General features: G+C 43.7%; 1 protein-coding gene across 1 annotated transcript in view; it reads left to right on the plus strand.

The window, feature by feature from the left end:
- Nucleotides 1-19917, plus strand: part of LOC139412165 (protein ENTREP2-like) — a 134816-nt gene that overhangs the window by 43444 nt on the left and 71455 nt on the right. Inside the window, exon 2 of the mRNA XM_071158983.1 lies at nucleotides 11783-11839. Coding sequence (XP_071015084.1) covers nucleotides 11783-11839 — 57 coding nt within the window. The remainder of the gene's footprint in view (nucleotides 1-11782; nucleotides 11840-19917) is intronic.

The raw sequence follows: 19917 nt of genomic DNA on the forward strand, positions 1-19917 counted from the left end.
TTATATTTTTATTCAGTATAGATCATCCTCACCATTTACTAACTGTGCATTCATACTCTCTCTCTCTGTGATCTTGTTTATGGCGAATCAGTTGATTGGTCCAGTTACATAGCTGTTTGTTTGTTCTTCCTCCATATGTTTTATTTAATAGGACATTGACTTATAGTCTGTTCTACAAAGTCTTCTGTTGTATGTAGAGTTCTAAAGTACAGAGGCTGTTGGATAATTGAATGGTAAACAGTAGTGGCATGTTTTGACGAACCCCACATATTCTCCCCCACATCAAAGCAAGGCCCTGTTCAAATGAGACATCTCTCAGGTCCAGCTTTAGTTCTGTGGTTGACATGACAGGCTCCTCTAACAATGCTGGCCTCGGAGTAGTTTTGATCTTGGGAAAGAAGAGACAGATCATGAGAGATCATGGAAGTAATTGCGAGTGCCAGTGGACATCCCCTATCTAATGCAATCTGCCTTTCTCCTGGCCTGCAATTATCAAGAAGGACAGACTAGAGCAGTGCTCCCTGTGCTCCCTGTCTGTTGCCTGTGCCGTCTGTAGGCCAGGCCAGCGACATCAGCAGTAATGTCATGCAGCAGGTCAGTGACATGCAGGTAGAGGGGCTGCTAGACACAGATGATGTTGTTGGGTTGTTTGTTTGTTCCCGTTGTGGTGATGAGAATTAGATTGTAATGTTAGCCTTTCTCACACTGTGGTCAGCTAAGCCTGGTTTAGTGATGATGATGATGCTGCTGATGATACTGATTCTGATGATGTTGACAATGACAATAGCATCATCACACTCGTCAGTGCATGATCAGAGAAGATTTTAGACACAGGATTTCTAAAGGAATATTTCTGAATTCAGGAGCTTTTTGTTTAGATCTTCATTATTATGTATAAAACGCTCCAAGGAAATCTATTTAGGCTATCACTGGTTAATGCTGATTGGTAGTTTCTACAATTAAGTATTTTTGCAATTAGACAAAAGCAGACTAACTTTTTTTTATTTTATCACCAATCGCTTCTCTGTTGGAGTTGATTCAGCAGGGATACATCTGTTACTGCAATTGGTGGATGGAGAGAATGATTTGATATGTGAGTAAACAACAGAGAGAGAGAGGAAGAAGAGGGATAAGACGAATAAAGGGTGAGTGGGGTAGAGAGTGAGATGCCCAGCCCCCAGGCATTGCCTGACAACCTACTGTTGTCCCCCTGTTTCCATGGCAATGACGACAAGGTGCCTAAAGTGGAGGGATATGGGAAGGGGCTGGGGGAGGGGAGAAAAGGAGAGAGAGAGTGAAAGAGAGAGGAAAATAAAGAAAATGTGAATGCTTGTAGTAGAAGGATTGGAAGAGGGGTAAAACAAGCTCTGCCAAGCTATCTTTTAGAGCACCATTTTAGAGCATCATTTAGCCATATATAGCTTTTCTTTTGTCTTGGACAGTCCCATTCCCCATCACATAGACATCTCAATAAAGAGTAGTGGCCTCCCTGGACAAAAGGTTGAGAGAACTGTTCAGGGCTGTAGTTTACGTAGATAGCAGCACTAATGTTCTTGTCGTATTCTCAAGAGGCACTAGAGAAAGATGGAGGACAGTGAGAGGGGTTAGAGCGAGAACACACACCTCTCACCCCCATTCATAGAACATCAGCAGAGAAGGACTTCTGAAGGTCCGAACAGAACTGCTCATGCTGTCATCAGACTAAAGGTTCACTGTGATGGTAGAATTCACCTTCACTGTGCTTATTAACGTTAACCTCCTCAATCTCATGGTGATGTCATGCTCCATTTTACAGCCTCACTGAATGATCTCCTCTCAGATCCTGACTCTTGTGTGTGTGAATATTTGAGATGGAAACCATGTTTATTTTTTTTTATGGCAAACACAATGCCCTGAGAAACGTGTACCGGAATTTGTGTTTAGAAGATGTTTGCTCAAAATTGTGTCATCTGAGCTCATCTCTGAATTGGGATTAAAGTGCTCACTCTGATTGACTAGAGAGCTCTCCACATTCATGAGATGAAAGCAACTGCAGCCTCCTCCCTGGCTGTGGGCTCTCCATTGATCACACAGAGGCAGTAGACATCAAGAGTGTCACCCCTTTTAAAGCAGGCCTCACTTAGACATCCATTTAATTACTAGACTGCTCCATTTAATTAAGGCGGGGCGGTGAGTTTCTCCTGACACATCCAATTCAGCCCTGGATATACATAGGCTCAGCAGCTACTCAGCAGCTAGGATTCACACACACACACACACACACACACACACACAAACACACACACACGATAGTTTGGCAAGGAAGGGAATGTTTTTAGTAAGCTTTTTCCTAGCCAAAGATAAATGAGGGGAGAGTAGATTAACTGTTACAGCAGAAGAGGAGGTAAGAGATGCACAAGCTCTTCAACGCCTGTGTGTGGCCAGAAAAAAATGTTAGATGGAAACTGAATGTTAGATGGAAACAGAATGTTAGATGGAAAGAATATCAGTTTGTGTTGAATATATGCTGAGTTTGTATGATGGTAGATTATGAAAATACAGTATCTACTGCAGGGCTCTGTTCCCGGAGAGATACTGTCCTGTAGGTTTTCGCTTCAACCCCACTCTAGCGCACCTGATTCGAATAATTAGCTGGTTGATAAGATGAATCAGGTCGGTTACATCTGGGGTTGGATTGAAAACCAACAGGAGGGTAGCTTCCTAGGAACAGGGTTGGAGAGCCCAGATCTACCTTGTATAACCAGGGTGTTGCCTTGCAGGTGAGAGGAGAAACACTTAGCCAAGAAGCCCCAACCACTAGAGCTCAGTAGCTAAACATCATGACTACTGAATATGACACGGGGAGGTAGGAGGTAGAGGTAGTGGAGAACATCATATGATCTGATAACCCAGGTAGTCTTACTGCTACCTTTTCACCATGCTGGCATGGCCTCCTCCTTTTCAAGCAGCAGGTTTCTATTGGACAGGATCCAACATTCTTGTCATCCAGTCCACCACTCTAGACCACCTGCTGTCCACCATGCTGCCCAGGGCTGGACCAGTGACCTTGGACTTACCATATCACCCAGAAGGCAGTAAGTAGTGTCAACAATCAGAGAGAGCAGCACTTTACCTGATGACATAAACAGCAGAAAAACATGATTTCACAGATGACAAAGACAATAACACGGAGTGCAATCTGTCTTGACGAAACAGAACATCATAACACAGGGGTCAGAGGTCAGGGAGCATCATAACACCAACCTCCACTCGCTCCAGATGGACAGCTCAACCACAGGTGGTGTGAGACTCTCAGTAAGCTTCACACTGAGAGGAGATCATTCACATGCACCTCACTTTCCCGAATCACCCTATCGCACTATAATAGGTGTGGAAGCAACATAAGAGACTATTGCTTCATTACATCCTAATTGTGATAGCTGTGTATGGAATCTGTAACAGGGCTGTGATGTGGGTGTTTGTGAGTGTGTTTGTGTGCGTGTGTGTGTCTCTCTCTCTCTCTCTCTCTCTGTGATGAGTTTGGATGCTTGCATCACATTGGATGTGAGTGAGGTTTCGTGCACCCCCCACAGCTTTGAGGTTGATGGAAAATCATTATGGATCTTGGCAAGTGGCCGGCGGGTGGTTGCCTAGGAAACCTGACTGTCTGTCGGTGGCTCCCTTCTTCCCATGCGTCTTGGTGACCTGAGGTATGTGAAATGCCCAGACTTTAAGACCTTCACTCAGAGTAATGTGTGCTTCGATGGGTGGCAGGGGGTCTTGCATGAATGAATGAGATGAAATAAAACCTGTTAGAAACATAGAATCCATGATGCACGCTGCTCTGTGTGATGTTTACCAGCCCTGTGGAGACTTTATTAGAAAACAACCATCTTCCACTGGCAGCCAGTGTGTTATTATCATGCAGGTGATTGCAGATGACATGGTTTATCATTGTCGTCTGCCTTGTTTTAGTGGGATTGGCTGAGCCCTGTTCACAGTGAGGGGCCCCAATGCTGAATGGGGGCAGGGCATTATGTGAGGCACAGGGAGCGTGGAGGGACAGTCAGGGGGGGGGTTGATAATGTCCACTCTTATGTTGTTATGCTGTAAACCATAACCACAGCATTCCAACAGCCCTCTCCATCCCTACCCCTGCCGTCGCCATCCACAGTTCCATCATTACAGCCTCATCACCACCATGCCTATCTCTATGTGAGAGAGAGAGAGCAGTGACCTCGGACAGGCCAGTGACTGCAGGGGGCATGCTCCTCGTGATTATTCCTGTTCTCCACTGATGCCTGGGGGTATAGGGTGCTGTAATCACTGCCCCCCCCCCCCCCCCTTCCTCCAACTCCCATAGTCAGCTCAGGGTCAATTATCATAACAGTACTAATGGGAAAGCCTGGGAGAACACATCATGAATAGTCGTGGGCTCTGGGCTGGGGGGTGTGAGATTAACGCTTGCACTGCTGTGGGGTCAGCCCTATAAGAGGGTCCAGAGTTGTGTCCTGCAATGTAAAGGAGATGGAGGGTAGGGGTGTCTAGGTGTAGAGGAGCGTGTAGGTACAGTATATAGGAGTGTGTAGGGGTGTATATATACATATATATATACACACACACTACCGTTCAAAAGTTTGGGTTCACTTAGACATTTCCTTGTTTTTGAAAGAAAAGCACATTTGTTGTCCATTAAAATAACATCAAATTGATCAGAAATACAGTCTAGACATTGTGAATGTTGTAAATGACTATTGTAGCTGGAAACAGCTGATTTTTTATGGAATATCTACATAGGCGTGCAGAGGCCCATTATCAGCAACCATCACTCCTGTGTTCCAATGGCACGTTGTGTTAGCTAGTTGAGTTTCTGGAGCATCAGCATTTGTGGGTTCGATTACAGGCTCAAAATGGCCAGAAACAAAGACCTTACCTCTGAAACTCGTCAGTCTATTCTTGTTCTGAGAAATGAAGGCTATTCAATGCGAGAAATTGCCAAGAAACTGAAGATCTCATACAACGCTGTGTACTACTCCCTTCACAGAACAGCTCAAACTGGTTCTAACCAGACTAGAAAGAGGAGTGGGAGGCCCCGGTGCACAAATGAGCAAGAGGACAAGTACATTAGTGTGTCTAGATTATAGATGGGCTATGTACAGGTGCAGTAATCTGTGAGCTGCTCTGACAGCTGGTGCTTAAAGCTAGTGAGGGAGATAAGTGTTTCCAGTTTCAGAGATTTTTGTAGTTCGTTCCAGTCATTGGCAGCAGAGAACTGGAAGGAGAGGCGGCCAAAGGAAGAATTGGTTTTGGGGGTGACCAGAGAGATATACCTGCTGGAGCCCGTTCATCAGGTGGGTGTTGCTATGGTGACCAGCGAGCTGAGATAAGGGGGGACTTTTCCTAGCAGGGTCTTGTAGATGACCTGGAGCCAGTGGGTTTGGCGACGAGTATGAAGCGAGGGCCAGCCAACAAGAGCGTACAGGTCGCAGTGGTGGGTAGTATATGGGGTTTTGTGACAAAACGGATGGCACTGTGATAGACTGCATCCAATTTATTGAGCAGGGTATTGGAGGCTATTTTGTAAATGACATCGCCAAAGTCGAGGATCGGTAGGATGGTCAGTTTTACGAGGGTATGTTTGGCAGCATGAATGAAGGATGCTTTGTTGTGAAATAGGAAGCCAATTCCAGATTTAACTTTGGATTTGAGATGTTTGATGTGAGTCTGGAAGGAGAGTTTACAGTCTAACCAGACACCTAGGTATTTGTAGATGTCCACATATTCTAAGTCAGAACCGTCCAGAGTAGTGATGCAGGACGGGCGGGCAGGTGTAGGCAGCGATCGGTTGAAGAGCATGCATTTAGTTTTACTTGTATTTAAGAGCAGTTGGAGGCCACGGAAGGAGAGTTGTATGGCATTGAAGCTCATCTGGAGGGTTGTTAACACAGTGTCCAAAGAAGGGCCAGAAGTATACAGAATGGTGTCGCCTGCGTAGAGGTGGATCAGAGACTCACCAGCAGCAAGAGCGACATCATTGATGTATACAGAGAAGAGAGTCGGACCAAGAATTGAACCCTGTGGCACCTCCATAGACTGCCAGAGGCCCGGACAACAGGCCCTTCGATTTGACACAATTAACTCTATCAGAGAAGTAGTTGGTGAACCAGGCGAGGCAATCATTTGAGAAACCAAGGCTATCGAGTCTGCCGATGAGGATGTGGTGATTGACAGAATTGAAAGCCTTGGCCAGGTCAAGGTTCAGGTCAAAATGAGTTTTAAAACTGGAAAGTTCTCTGCACACCATGACAAAATGTGTAGAATTGCAGGAAATAAGTTTTAAACCTGCTATATGTTCTCTCCACCAACAAGAGGGGTGTGAACAGTTTATGTCATGAACAGTGCTTGTGCCCATAGAAATAGACGTCGGGTGCAGTGGGGGCACTGGATGTTCCCCAATGCTGTAAGGGGGGCCTGAGTAAAAAGGTTTAGGAACCCCTGTATTAGAGCTCCATTTCCAATAGCTTTGCTTTTGTCTTGGACAGTCCCATTCCCCATCACATAGACATCTCAATAAAGAGTAGTGGCCTCCCTGGACAAAAGGTTGAGAGAACTGTTCAGGGCTGTAGTTTACATAGATAGCAGCACTAATGTTCTTGTCGTATTCTCAAGAGGCACTAGAGAAGGATGGAGGACAGTGAGAGGGGTTAGAGCGAGAACACACACCTCTCACCCCCATTCATAGAACATCAGCAGAGAAGGACTTCTGAAGGTCAGAACAGAACTGCTCATGCTGTCATCAGACTAAAGGTTCACTGTGATGGTAGAATTCACCTTCACTGTGCTTATTAACGTTAACCTCCTCAATCTCATGGTGATGTCATGCTCCATTTTACAGCCTCACTGAATGATCTCCTCTCAGATCCTGACTCTTGTGTGTGTGAATATTTGAGATGGAAACCATGTTTATTTTTTATGGCAAATACAATGCCCTGAGAAAAGATTAAAATAATGATCATCTATATTATTCGTAGTCGTCTATTTACCACCACAGACCGATGCTATCACCAAGACCGCACTCAACCAACTCTGTAAGGCCATATGTAAACAAGAAAATGCTCATCCAGAAGCAGTGCTCCTAGTGGGCGGGGACTTTAATGCAGGCAAACTTTAATTAGTTTTACCAAATCTTTACCAGCATGTCACATGTGCAACCAGAGGGAAAAAAACTCTAGACCACCTTTACTCCACACACAGAGATGCATACAAAGCTCTCCCCCACCCTCCATTTGGCAAATCTGACCATAATTCTATCCTCCTGATTCCTGCTTACTAGAAAAAACTAAAGCAGGAATTACCAGTGACTCGCTCAATACGGAAGTGGTCAGATGATATGGATGCTACGCTACAGGACTGGAATATGTTTGGGGATTCATCCAATGGCATTGAGGAGTATACCACCTCAGTCATTGGCTTCATCAATAAGTGCATCGATGACGTCATCCACACAGTGACCGTTCGTACATATCCCAACCAGAAGCCATGGATTACAGGCAACATCCGTATCGAGCTAAAGGCTAGAGCTGCCGCTTTCAAGGACCGGGACACTAATCCGGATGCTTATAGGAAATCCCACTATGCCCTCAGACGAACCATCAAACAAGGAAAGCGTCAATACAGGATTAAGATTGAATCCTACTACACCGGCTCTTACGCTCGTCAGATATGGCAGGGCTTGAAAACTATTAAGGACTACAAAGGGAAACCCAGACGCGAACCGAGTGACGCGAGCCTACCAGATGAGCTAAATGCCTTTTATGCTCGCTTCGAGGCAAGCAACACTGAAGTATGCACCATGTTCTGGATGACTGTGTAATAACACTCTCGGTAGCCGATGTGAGCAAGACCTTTAAACGGGTCAACATTCACAAAGCCGCGGGGCCAGATAGATTACCAGGACGTGTATTCAAAGCATATGCGGACCAACTGGCAAGTGTCTTCACTGACATTTTCAACCTCTCCCTGACCGAGTCTGTAATACCTACGTATTTCAAGTAGATCACCATAGTCCCTGTGCCCAAGGAAGCGAAGGTAACCTGCCTAAATGATTACCGACCCGTAGCACTCACTTTGGTAGCCATGAAGTGCTTTGAAAGGCTGGTCATGGCTCACATCAACAGCATCCTCCCGGATACCCTAGACCCACTCCAATTTGCATACCGCCCCAACAGATCCACAGATGCTGCAATCTCAATCTCACTCCACACTGCCCTTTCCCACCTGGACAATATGAACACCTATGTGAGAATTCTGTGTAGGAGTGTGTATGGGTGTGTAGGTGTGTAAGAGTGTGTACAGGCTGCAGCGTGCATAAACGCTCCAGACTGGAATGTGGCCTGGGGGGGCAGACAGACAGGAGAGGGGGCTTTGGGGTCAATGACATTCCGAACAAGGGATCTAAGAGGGCTTATTGGGTTTTGTCTTCCAAAAAGCATTGTTTTACTTTTCTGTTCAGTTGGTGGACTGCAAAAAATACATTGTTGCGATATCAGATACTTGTGTTGTGGAAGGCTTATGATTGATCACAATGTGTACTGTTCAGGATGTCAGGGTTGTTATGCTGTGTGTGTGTGTATGTGTGTGTGCGTGCATGCGTGCGTGTGTGGCTGTCAGAGTGTAGTACATTCTTTCATGTCTCTGTGTGGCACAACCTGTGATGAGTTGCTTGGAAATCTTTCATTCCATTTCAGTTGCCATTTTTTTGGGTGTGCATATGTATGTGTTATACACAGAGTTGTTGGCTCAGTTGATGGTCATGAGTGTGGCCAGTGTGTCTGTTGGTGGCTATGTGTAAATGCTGTGCTTTGTTTTGTGTGGGTAAGGGGGTTGTTGTATATCTCTGGATGGTAAGCTATACACTGTAGGGACCATGTAGTGAATCCAGATGTGGGAGAGAGAAAAGAGAGAGGCTATTCTCTCCTGATGATAGACAACACTAAACAACAGGAGTCTGATTGGAGTCTGATTGGAAGCCATCTCAATACAGAAGCCTTTAATGGTAGGATGCAGGAATCGATGGCCCTTATTTTGTATAGCTAATGAGAGCAGATTTGGGTATTTCATGGATAATTTGCTCCTTTTAGAGAATACGTTGTTTTTATATTAATAACAGTCAGTTGAGAATGAGATTGATTGATTAGCTCATTTGTGTGTCCCCTTTTGAACTCAAAGTCCACAGTGTGTATAAACTGCAGCAGGGCAGAAGTGAAAGAAAAGGAGCTTTTCCAAACTGGTGAGTTGAGCTGAATAGGTGGCCAGGCCTCAGTGACTACCGTGGTAAAGTGTCTTAATCCTTTTCCCAGTGCAGCGGAGAGAGGAATCACTGCGTGATTGACACAAAGCTATCACCGGCAGCCCTCTCCATATCACCTCTCAGACAGCCACAACCATAGCTATAGCCTCTGCTCCAGCCAGCCTCAGTCCAGAGTTTAGCAGTTCCACTAGACCCTAAAGCCTGCCTGACTCCTCCTCCCCCCCCTCCTTCTCCAGGGGACCAGAGTTGTTTCACTCTCAGACACCCAACTTCCTGAAGTTTCCCCTTATGACTAGCTTTCAGAGTAGAGACAAGGCTGAGTGGATTCTCTACTCTACCACTGATATCTCACCAGTTAGCTAATGAATGTTCCCTTCGTCCCCTGGAAGAGGGCTGGTGCAGGGCTTAACGCAGCCTGCCTGTCCTTCCTCTCCTCCACCATCTGAGATGTAAGAATTAAATAGGGAGATAAGAGGGAGGAGTCCCCTGGGTGCCATGACAACTAAGCTCTATGGAAAGAAAAGTGAAACTTAACTGTGTTGCCGCGGTAATAGCCATCCATTCATGTGCTCCTGGGTTCTTTATGTGGTATCAGAGGTTGACGGGGGCTGTTTGGAGATCAGGTGTGTGAGACGGTTACGGTGTTGCTCTGGACCAGAGGTGTCTGTGCTAAAGACAGGAGCAGAGGAGAGGAGCTGATCTCTGTGTGTCTGCTGTTTGGCACAGACCTGGGCTGCTTTTACTGCTGAACAGATTCACTACCAGACTGCATTTGCAGGGATACAGCCTTTATCTCCCTCCCTCCCCCTTGCTCTCTCTCTCTCATGCTCTCTCGCGCTCTCTCTCTTTCGCTCTCTCTCTCTTTCTCTTCCTCTGTTGCAACAGAATGCGTGATCTATAATTCATGAGAGCAAATAGATATTGAAGCGTTCACATCTCGGTAGAAATCTGCCTTTGAAATGATCATCTCTCTCCAAGCTTCTGAAACATATTCATGTCACTTGCAGAATATGTTTAATGATTCCATCAAATTATCATTTCAGAATTAAAATGACTGAGTATGTAAAATCATCTTCCCTCGATTTGGTCACTGTTCAAAACAAAAAAATCTTACTGTGTAGGCATTAACATGCTTAATTATGTAGACAGTAGGCATGTTACAGTGATAAGATGTGTACATTTGGGCAGACAATAGGTATTGGCTCATGCACACTGTATATACAACTCTATGTTCTTTTCGGGTGTTCTCCCTTTTTGTCATTGCTAATCTGCAGTCAGGGAGTCACTCAGCACATTTTGATTGGACAAGATAAATAATCCTCCTGATCTAAAGCAGTAATGATCTGCTAGTCTCACTGATCTTCAGCCCTCATCTAAAATGGGTCAAATGTGAATAACACTGTGAATTTAACATCTCCCAAATATTCTTACTTTACATCCATTGGAGCTCTGTAAAACAGTAGGCTAGATCCCAGGCAGTTTTGTCAACGGGCGCACAGCCCCAGTAGTCTGACGGAATCAGGTGCAAAATGGTGGTATTTATGTGCAGGTGCAGAAGGTGAGCTGGAACTAAAGAATATGGACAATGGCCATTACATAATGCATGTCACAAATATTAGGACATACGCATTCAAAGAATAATGATATTAGGAAAATACCCCTCAACTGAGAAAATTGAAATGATTGAATATGCAGATGTGACGCTCCCCAAGCAGTTCAGGTCAGCAATACAAAGTAACTTTAAACTAATAATAAACAATCAAATGTTTTACTCATATGTGATTTTTATGTAACAACCGCAATGCATGTTAGAAGGGTTTTAACAACAGGGAATATGCCTGAAAAGGTTAGCAACATAAACAAACATTAGCATTTGCAATCTGTGTTTGTGTAAAATGAGGGGACAGCGTTGGAGTGGGCGTTCTCCAGTGCGTATCGTCACTCACCGTCTGCTTCAGTGTGTTTTCAGTATTTTTTTTATTTTTGAGTATCAGCCAAAGACATAAACAAGTCAAGATGGCTATAACAATAGAGGGGATTGGTTTGCCCTTGTTCATGAAAGGCTGCCTGTAGGTCTGATGTCTTTCCTGCTGAACTCGGGGATTCAGAGAGAGGCTAGTGTGTAAAAGAGAGGTGATGGAGAGGGGGTGAGTGAGAGAAGCTAGGTGGGTGGGGGAGTGTTGTTGGTTAATGGTGGGTGAAGGAGGGTGAAGGAGAGAGAATGTAGAGAAACAGAATGCTGGAGGCTAATAGAACACCAGATATGAAGTTCATTTTTTTTACTGTGATACTGTGATGTGTCAACTCACACCAAGGAGATATCATCACAATCCAAGATCACACCATTGTGAACCATACGGAAAAACCTAATACCCATGTCTGTCTTTCCCCTTTCTCTCACATGCGGGGACTGTTCACGACCATGTTGGTTATCCTAACTGTTGTACTGTGTTCTCTTCCCTTCCACTGACCTATAGCGTTGCTCTCTTTCAGGTGCTGCTGTCTGGACTGATAGGAGTGGTGTCATGGAAGAGGCCTCTCTCTCTGGTGGTGAGTGATGGTCTAACTCTAACTTCCTGATCTGACCTAACCTTCTCGGAGGGGATATTTGCCCACATATTTGCCAAGCCCTCTCCAGGGCAACTAGTTTTCAGTGGTGTAAATGTCACGACTCCGACCGAAGGTGGCTCCCCTTCCCGTTCGGGTGGCGCTCGGCAGTCGTCGTCGCCGGCCTACTAGCTGCCACTGATTCTTTTCTCCCCCTCCTTATGTGTTTATTGAGTACACCTGTTTTGAGTTGGTTGTAATTAGTGAGGCTTTATTAGTCTGCCGGCCCGCCTGTTTCTTTGTGCGGGATTGATGATTGTAACCCTGGTGTTTGCTATAGATTACGTGTTCGTGTATTTAGTGCTAGACTGTTTTCATTCCCTGTGTCTGGGGCATTTGGTTTGAGCACCCGAAAGTGGGTTGACCGTAGTTCACCGTGCATTAAAGTAGCACTTTATTGAACTCTCAGCTTTCCTGCGCCTGATTTCACCCTCACGACACCCAGGACCTTACAGTAAAGTACTTAAGTAAATTTACTTTGAAGTACTACTTAAGTAGTTTTTTGGGGTATCTGTACTTTACTTTACTATTTATATTTTTGTTAACTTTTACTTTTACTCCACTACATTCCTAAAGAATATAATACATACATTTTCCCTGACACCCAAAAGTAGTCTTTACATTTTGAATGCTTAGCAGGACAGGAAAATGGTCTAATTTACTCACTTAAAGAGAAAATCCCTGGTCATCCCTACTGCATCTGATCTGGTGGACACACTAAACACAAATGCTTTGTTTGTAAATTATGTCTGAGTGTTGGAATGTGCCCCTGGCTATCCATAAATGTAAAAAACAAGAAAATCGTGCCGTCTGGTTTGCTTAATATAAGGAATTTGAAATGATTTATACTTTTACTTTTCATACTTAAGTATATTTTAGCCATTACATTTACTTTTGCTACTTAATAACCTCTTTGGGCTGAGATCCCACTAACGGGATCGATATGACAACAGCCAGTGAAAGTGCAGGGCGCCAAATTCAAACAAACAGAAATCTCATAATTAACATTCCTCAAACATACAAGTATTTTACACCATTTTAAAAATACACTACTTGTTAATCCCACCACAGTGTGCGATTTCAAATAGGCTTTACGGCGAAAGCACCACAAACGATTATGTTAGGTGAGTGCCGAGTCACAGAAAAACACAGCCATTTTCCCAGCCAAAGAGAGGAGTCACAAAAAGCAGAAATAGAGAAATTAATCACTAACCTTTGATGATCTTCATCAGATGACACTCATAGGACTTCATGTTACACAATACATGTATGTTTTGTTCGATAAAGTTAATATTTATATACAAATATCTCAGTATACATTGGCACGTTATGTTCAGTAGTTCCAAAAACATCCGGTGATTTTGCAGAGAGCCACATCAATTTACAGAAATACTCATCATAAATGTTGATGAAAATACAAGTGTTATACATGGAACTTTAGATAAACTTCTCCTTAATGCAACCGCTGTATCAGATTTCAAAAAAGCTTTACAGAAAAAGCACACCATGCAATAATCTGAGTACAGCGCTCAGAGTGTAGTCAACAGAAGTTGTTGTGTAGTCAACAGAAGTCAGAAATAGCATTATAAATATTTACTTACCTTTGATGATCTTCATCTGAATGCACTTCCAGGAATCCCAGTTCCACAATAAATGTTTGATTTGTTCGATAAAGTTCATAATTTATGTCTAAATACCTCCTTTTTGTTTGCGCGTTCAGTACACAATTCAAACTCACGACGTGTGGGCAAGTCCATGTGAAAGTTCAGACGAAAAGTCATATTACAGTTCGTAGAAACATGTCAAACGAAGTATAGAATCAATCTTTAGGATGTTTTTAACATAAATCTTCAATAATGTTCCAATTGGAGAATTCCTTTGTCTTTAGAATTGCAATGGAACAGAGCTAACTCTCGCGTGAGCGCGCGAGACTGAGCTCGTGGCACTCTGCCAGACCTCTGACTCAATCCCCTCTCATTCGCCTCCACTGCACAGTAGAAGCATCAAACAAGGTTCTAAAGACTGTTGACATCTAGTGGAAGCCTTAGGAAGTGCAATATGACCAATATCCCACTGTATGTTCCATAGGGAATGAGTTGAAAAACTACAAACCTCAGATTTCCCACTTCCTGGTTGGATTTTTTCTCAGGTTTTTGCCTGCCATATGAGTTCTGTTATACTCACAGACATCATTCAAACAGTTTTAGAAACTTCAGAGTGTTTTCTATGCAAATCTAAATAATATGCATATATTAGCAACTGGGCATGAGTAGCAGGCAGTTTACTCTTGGCACCTTATTTATCCAAGCTACTCAATACTGCCCCCAGCCATAAGAAGTTTTAAGTATATTTAAAACCAAACACTTTTTTACTTTTACTCAAGTAGGATTTTACTAGGTGACTGTAAGGGTTGTGGAACTGGTGGCAGTGAAGTCACACACAGGAGAGCAGAAATAGGTAATAATCGGTGCAGTTTAATTTAAAAACCAACGTAAAAAAAAAGAACATACATGGGTACAAAACTCGACGCGCAACAGTAACATAGTGCACAAGCACTTACAAACAAACAATTCCACACAAGGACATGGGGGGAACAGAGGGATCAATACACAGCACTTAATGAGGGAAATGGAAACCAGGGGTGTAGGAAAACAAGACAAAACAAATGGAAAATGAAAAGTGGATCGACGATGGCTAGAAGACTGGTGACGCCGAACACTGCCCGAACAAGGAGAGGAAACGACTTCGTTGGAAGTCGTGACAGTGACTTTCACTTTTACTTCAGTCAATTTCTATTAAGTAATCTTTACTTTTACTCAAGTATGACAATTGGGTACTTTTTCCACCACTGCTGGTTTTGGTACCCAGGGTAACAGCATGCGGTGGTGTTGTCTGTGTGACCCTCTACTGTGAGAAGGCCTGGATTTGTGCTAGCTGGAATGAAAGCCTGTTAAAACAGATCACAACTCCAATGGCTTTGAGAAAGGATACTCTCAGCTCAACCGCTGACCTGGAAATTGTCAGACTACACTAAACTAGGAACTGGTTGACATATATATTGCTTTTAGTTCTGTAATAAGGACAATTTTTCCACTGTGTCGTCAGTACAGTCGCCCACAGTGTCAGGAATCAAAATGGGCTGAAATGCTTCAAGCAGCACAGAAATGACAGATATGTGTGTGCTCAGGCATCTTTACAATGAGTTTTAATTCCTCATAAGTAGTTGTTTTTCTTTGTTTGTAATGCAGGAGGGTTGTATCAAAAACACTATACTGTCTTCAGAAACAGAAATGTTGTAGGTCCTTAAACAGTGCCTTGCAGAGTATTCATCCCCTTGGCGTTATTCCTATTTTTTGCATTACAACCTGTAATTTAAATTGAATTTTATTTGGATTTCATGTAACGGACATACACAAAATAGTCCAATGTGGTGAAGTGAAATTTTAAAAATGACTTGTTTCAAAAAAAGTCAAAAAAATTTAAAACAGAAAAGTGGTGCGCGCATATGTATTCATCCCCTTTGCTATGAAGCCCCTAAATAAGATCTGGTGCAACCAAATACCTTCAGAAGTCACATAATTAGATTGCACACAGGTGGACTTTATTTAACTAAGTGTCACATGATCTGTCACGTGATCTCAGTATATATACACCAGTTCTGAAAGGCCCCAGAGTCTGCAACACCACTAAGCAGGCGGCACCACCAAGCAAGCGGCACCATGAAGACCAAGGAGCTCTCCAAACAGGACAGGGACAAAGTTGTGGAGAAGTACTGATCAGGGTTGGGTTACAAAAAAATATCAGACAGAAACTTTGAACATCCCATAGAGCACCATTAAATCCATTATTAAAAAATGGAAAGAATATGGCACCACAACAAACCTGCCAAGAGAGGGCTGCCCACCAAAAATCACAGACCAGGCAAGGAGGGCATTAATCATAGAGGCAAAAAAGAGACCAGAGATAACCCTGAAGGAGCTGCAAAACTCCACAGCGGAGACTGGAGTATCTGTCCATAGGACCACTTTAAGCCATACACTCCACAGAGCTGGACTTTATGGAAGAGTGGCCAGAAAAAAGCCGTTGCTTAAATAAAAAAATAAGCAAACACGTTTGGTGTTCACCTAAAGGCATGTGGGAGACTCCCAAAACATATGGAAGAAGGTACTCTGGTCAGATGAGACTAAAATTGAGCTTTTTGTCCATCAAGAAAAATGCTATTTCTTGTGCAAACCCAACACCTCTCATCACCTCGAGAACACCATCCCCACAGTGAAGCATGGTGGTGGCAGCATCATGCTGTGGGGATGTTTTTCCTCGGCAGAGACTGGGAAAATGGTCAGAATTGAAGGAATGATGGATGGCACTAAATACAGGGAAATTCTTGAGGGACACCTGTTTCAGTCTTCCAAATATTTGAGACTGGGACGGAGGTTCACCTTCCAGCATACTGCTAAACCAACACGCAAATGGTTTAATGGGAAACATTTAAATGTCTTGGAATGGCCCAGTCAAAGCCCAGACCTCAATCCAATTGAGAATCTGTGGTATGACTTAAAGATTGCTGTACACCAGTGGAACCCATCCAACTTGAAGGAGCTGGAGCAGTTTTTCTTTGAAGAATGTGCAAAAATCCAAGTAGCTAGATGTGCCAAGCTTATAGAGACATACCCGAAGAGATTTGCAGTATTGACTTTGGGAGGGTGAATAGTTATGCACACTCAGGTTTTCTGTTTTTTTGTCTTATTTCTTGTTTATTTCACAATACATATTTAGCATCTTCAAAGTGGTAGGCATGTTGTGTAAATCAAATTATACAAACCCTCCAAATATCAATTTTAATTGTAAGGCAACAAAATAGGAAAAATGCCAAGGGGGGTGAATACTTTCGCAAGCCACTGTAGTATGCAATGAACCAAGTGTCACTCCTACTCAGTAGTCACTATCATCACCATTCTCCTCAGGACAGAGAGAAGAGAACCTCTCCCTCTCACTGTTACGAACCTCATGTGTATAATTCTCTAATTTGACATTTTTGCCATGTTAGACACAATCACCATACAATGTTTTCTCAGAGTTGCTCAGCTGTGTAATGAATTTCTCTTTCCAGATGGCTTATGACAGAAATCACTATCAGAGTCTCTGAGATTAGCCTAAAAGGGGGATCTAATAGCCTGTCATGTTAGACTACATTCAAACCTGTGTTCGTAGCCTCTGCTCATTGTGGATTTACAGTAGCTCCTAGTCTGGTGGGCAGCCTGAGAATGGGATGTAAAATGTATGCATTGAGTCTGCAATGTGCTGCCAACCATTGGTTTCATATATAATAGCAGCATGGCTTGAGAATGCTGCCTGAATTTCTGATGTGTCTCTTTGCTTGTGGACGTGTGAGGATCCATCCAGTCAGTGGGCCGTATGTTGGTGGTAGTGGTGCATTGAGGACATGCGTGGAGCCAGTCAGTCAGTGTGTTGTTATTGATGTGGTGCTTGCAGTGTGCTGTAATTAGTGTTAGTGGTGTGTCGTGTCTGCAGTGTGCTGTAATTAGTGTTAGTGATATTGGTGTCTGCAGTGTGCTGTAATTAGTGTTAGTGGTGTGTCGTGTCTGCAGTGTGCTGTAATTAGTGTTAGTGGTGTGTCGTGTCTGCAGTGTGCTGTAATTAGTGTTAGTGGTGTGTCGTGTCTGCAGTGTGCTGTAATTAGTGTTAGTGGTGTGTTGTGTCTGCAGTGTGCTGTAATTAGTGTTAGTGGTGTGTGGTGCCTGCAGTGTGCTGTAATTAGTGTTAGTGGTGTGGTGTCTGCAGTGTGCTGTAATTAGTGTTAGTGGTGTGTGGTGTCTGCAGTGTGCTGTAATTCGTGTTAGTGGTGTGGTGTCTGCAGTGTGCTGTAATTCGTGTTAGTGGTGTGGTGTCTGCAGTGTGCTGTAATTGGTGTTAGTGGTTTGGTGTCTGCAGTGTGCTGTAATTCGTGTTAGTGGTGTGGTGTCTGCAGTGTGCTATGATTAGTGTTAGTGGTGTCTGCAGTGTGCTGTAATTCGTGTTAGTTGTGTGGTGTCTGCAGTGTGCTGTAATTCGTGTTAGTGGTGTGGTGTCTGCAGTGTACTGTAATTAGTGTTAGTGGTGTGGTGTCTGCAGTGTGCTGTAATTCGTGTTATTAATGTTGTGTCTGCAGTGTGCTGTAATTAGTGTTAGTGGTGTGGTGTCTGCAGTGTACTGTAATTTGTGTTATTAATGTTGTGTCTGCAGTGTGCTGTAATTAGTGTTAGTGGTGTGGTGTCTGCAGTGTGCTGTAATTAGTGTTAGTTGTGTGGTGTCTGCAGTGTGCTGTAATTCGTGTTATTAATGTTGTGTCTGCAGTGTGCTGTAATGAGTGTTAGTGGTTTGGGGTCTGCAGTGTGCTTTAATGAGTGTTAGTGGTGTGGTGTCTGCAGTGTGCTGTAATTTGTGTTATTAATGTTGTGTCTGCAGTGTGCTTTAATTAGTGTTAGTGGTGTGGTGTCTGCAGTGTACTGTAATTCGTGTTATTAATGTTGTGTCTGCAGGGTTCTGTAATGAGTGTTAGTGGTGTGGTGTCTGCAGTGTGCTGTAATTCGTGTCAGAGGTGTGGTGTCTGCAGTGTGCTGTAATTCGTGTTATTAATGTTGTGTCTGCAGGGTTCTGTAATGAGTGTTAGTGGTGTGGTGTCTGCAGTGTGCTGTAATTCATGTCAGAGGTGTGGTGTCTGCAGTGTGCTGTAATTCGTGTTAGTGATGTGGTGTCTTCAGTGTGCTGTAATTCGTGTCAGAGGTGTGGTGTCTGCAGTGTGCTGTAATTCGTGTTAGTTGTGTGCTGTCTGCATTGTGCTGTAATTTGTGTTAGTGGTGTGTTGTGTCTGCAGTGTGCTGTAATTAGTGTTAGTTATATGGTGCCAGCAGTGTGCTGTAATTCCTGTTATTGGTGTGTGGTGTCTGCTGTGTGCTGTAATTAGTGTTAGTTATATGGTGCCAGCAGTGTGCTGTAATTTGTGTTATTGGTGTGTGGTGTCTGCAGTGTGCTGTAATTAGTGTTAGTTATATGGTGTCTGCAGTATGCTGTAATTTGTGTTATTGGTGTGTGGTGTCTGCAGTGTGCTGTAATTAGTGTTAGTGGTGTGTGGTGTCTGCAGTGTGCTGTAATTCGTGTTAGTGGTGTGGTGTCTGCAGTGTGCTGTAATTCGTGTTAGTGGTGTGGTGTCTGCAGTGTGCTGTAATTGGTGTTAGTGGTTTGGTGTCTGCAGTGTGCTGTAATTAGTGTTAGTTATATGGTGCCAGCAGTGTGCTGTAATTCCTGTTATTGGTGTGTGGTGTCTGCTGTGTGCTGTAATTAGTGTTAGTTATATGGTGCCAGCAGTGTGCTGTAATTCGTGTTATTGGTGTGTGGTGTCTGCAGTGTGCTGTAATTAGTGTTAGTTATATGGTGCCAGCAGTGTGCTGTAATTTGTGTTATTGGTGTGTGGTGTCTGCAGTGTGCTGTAATTAGTGTTAGTGGTATGTGGTGTCTAGAGTTTGAGGTAATTATTGTTAGTGATGTGGTTCCTGCAGTATGCTGTAATTAGTGTTATTGGTATGTGGTGTCTAGAGTGTGCTGTAATTAGTTTTAGTGATGTGGTGTCTGCAGTGTGCTGTAATTAGTGTTAGTGGTGTGTGGTGTCTGCAGTGTGCTGTAATTCGTGTTAGTGGTGTGGTGTCTGCAGTGTGCTGTAATTCGTGTTAGTGGTGTGGTGTCTGCAGTGTGCTGTAATTGGTGTTAGTGGTTTGGTGTCTGCAGTGTGCTGTAATTCGTGTTAGTGGTGTGGTGTCTGCAGTGTGCTATGATTAGTGTTAGTGGTGTCTGCAGTGTGCTGTAATTCGTGTTAGTTGTGTGGTGTCTGCAGTGTGCTGTAATTCGTGTTAGTGGTGTGGTGTCTGCAGTGTACTGTAATTAGTTTTAGTGGTGTGGTGTCTGCAGTGTGCTGTAATTAATGTTAGTGGTGTGTGGTGTCTGCAGTGTGCTGTAATTAGTGTTAG

Source organism: Oncorhynchus clarkii, chromosome 6, assembly GCF_045791955.1.
Source record: "Oncorhynchus clarkii lewisi isolate Uvic-CL-2024 chromosome 6, UVic_Ocla_1.0, whole genome shotgun sequence".
NCBI lineage: Eukaryota > Metazoa > Chordata > Actinopteri > Salmoniformes > Salmonidae > Oncorhynchus > Oncorhynchus clarkii.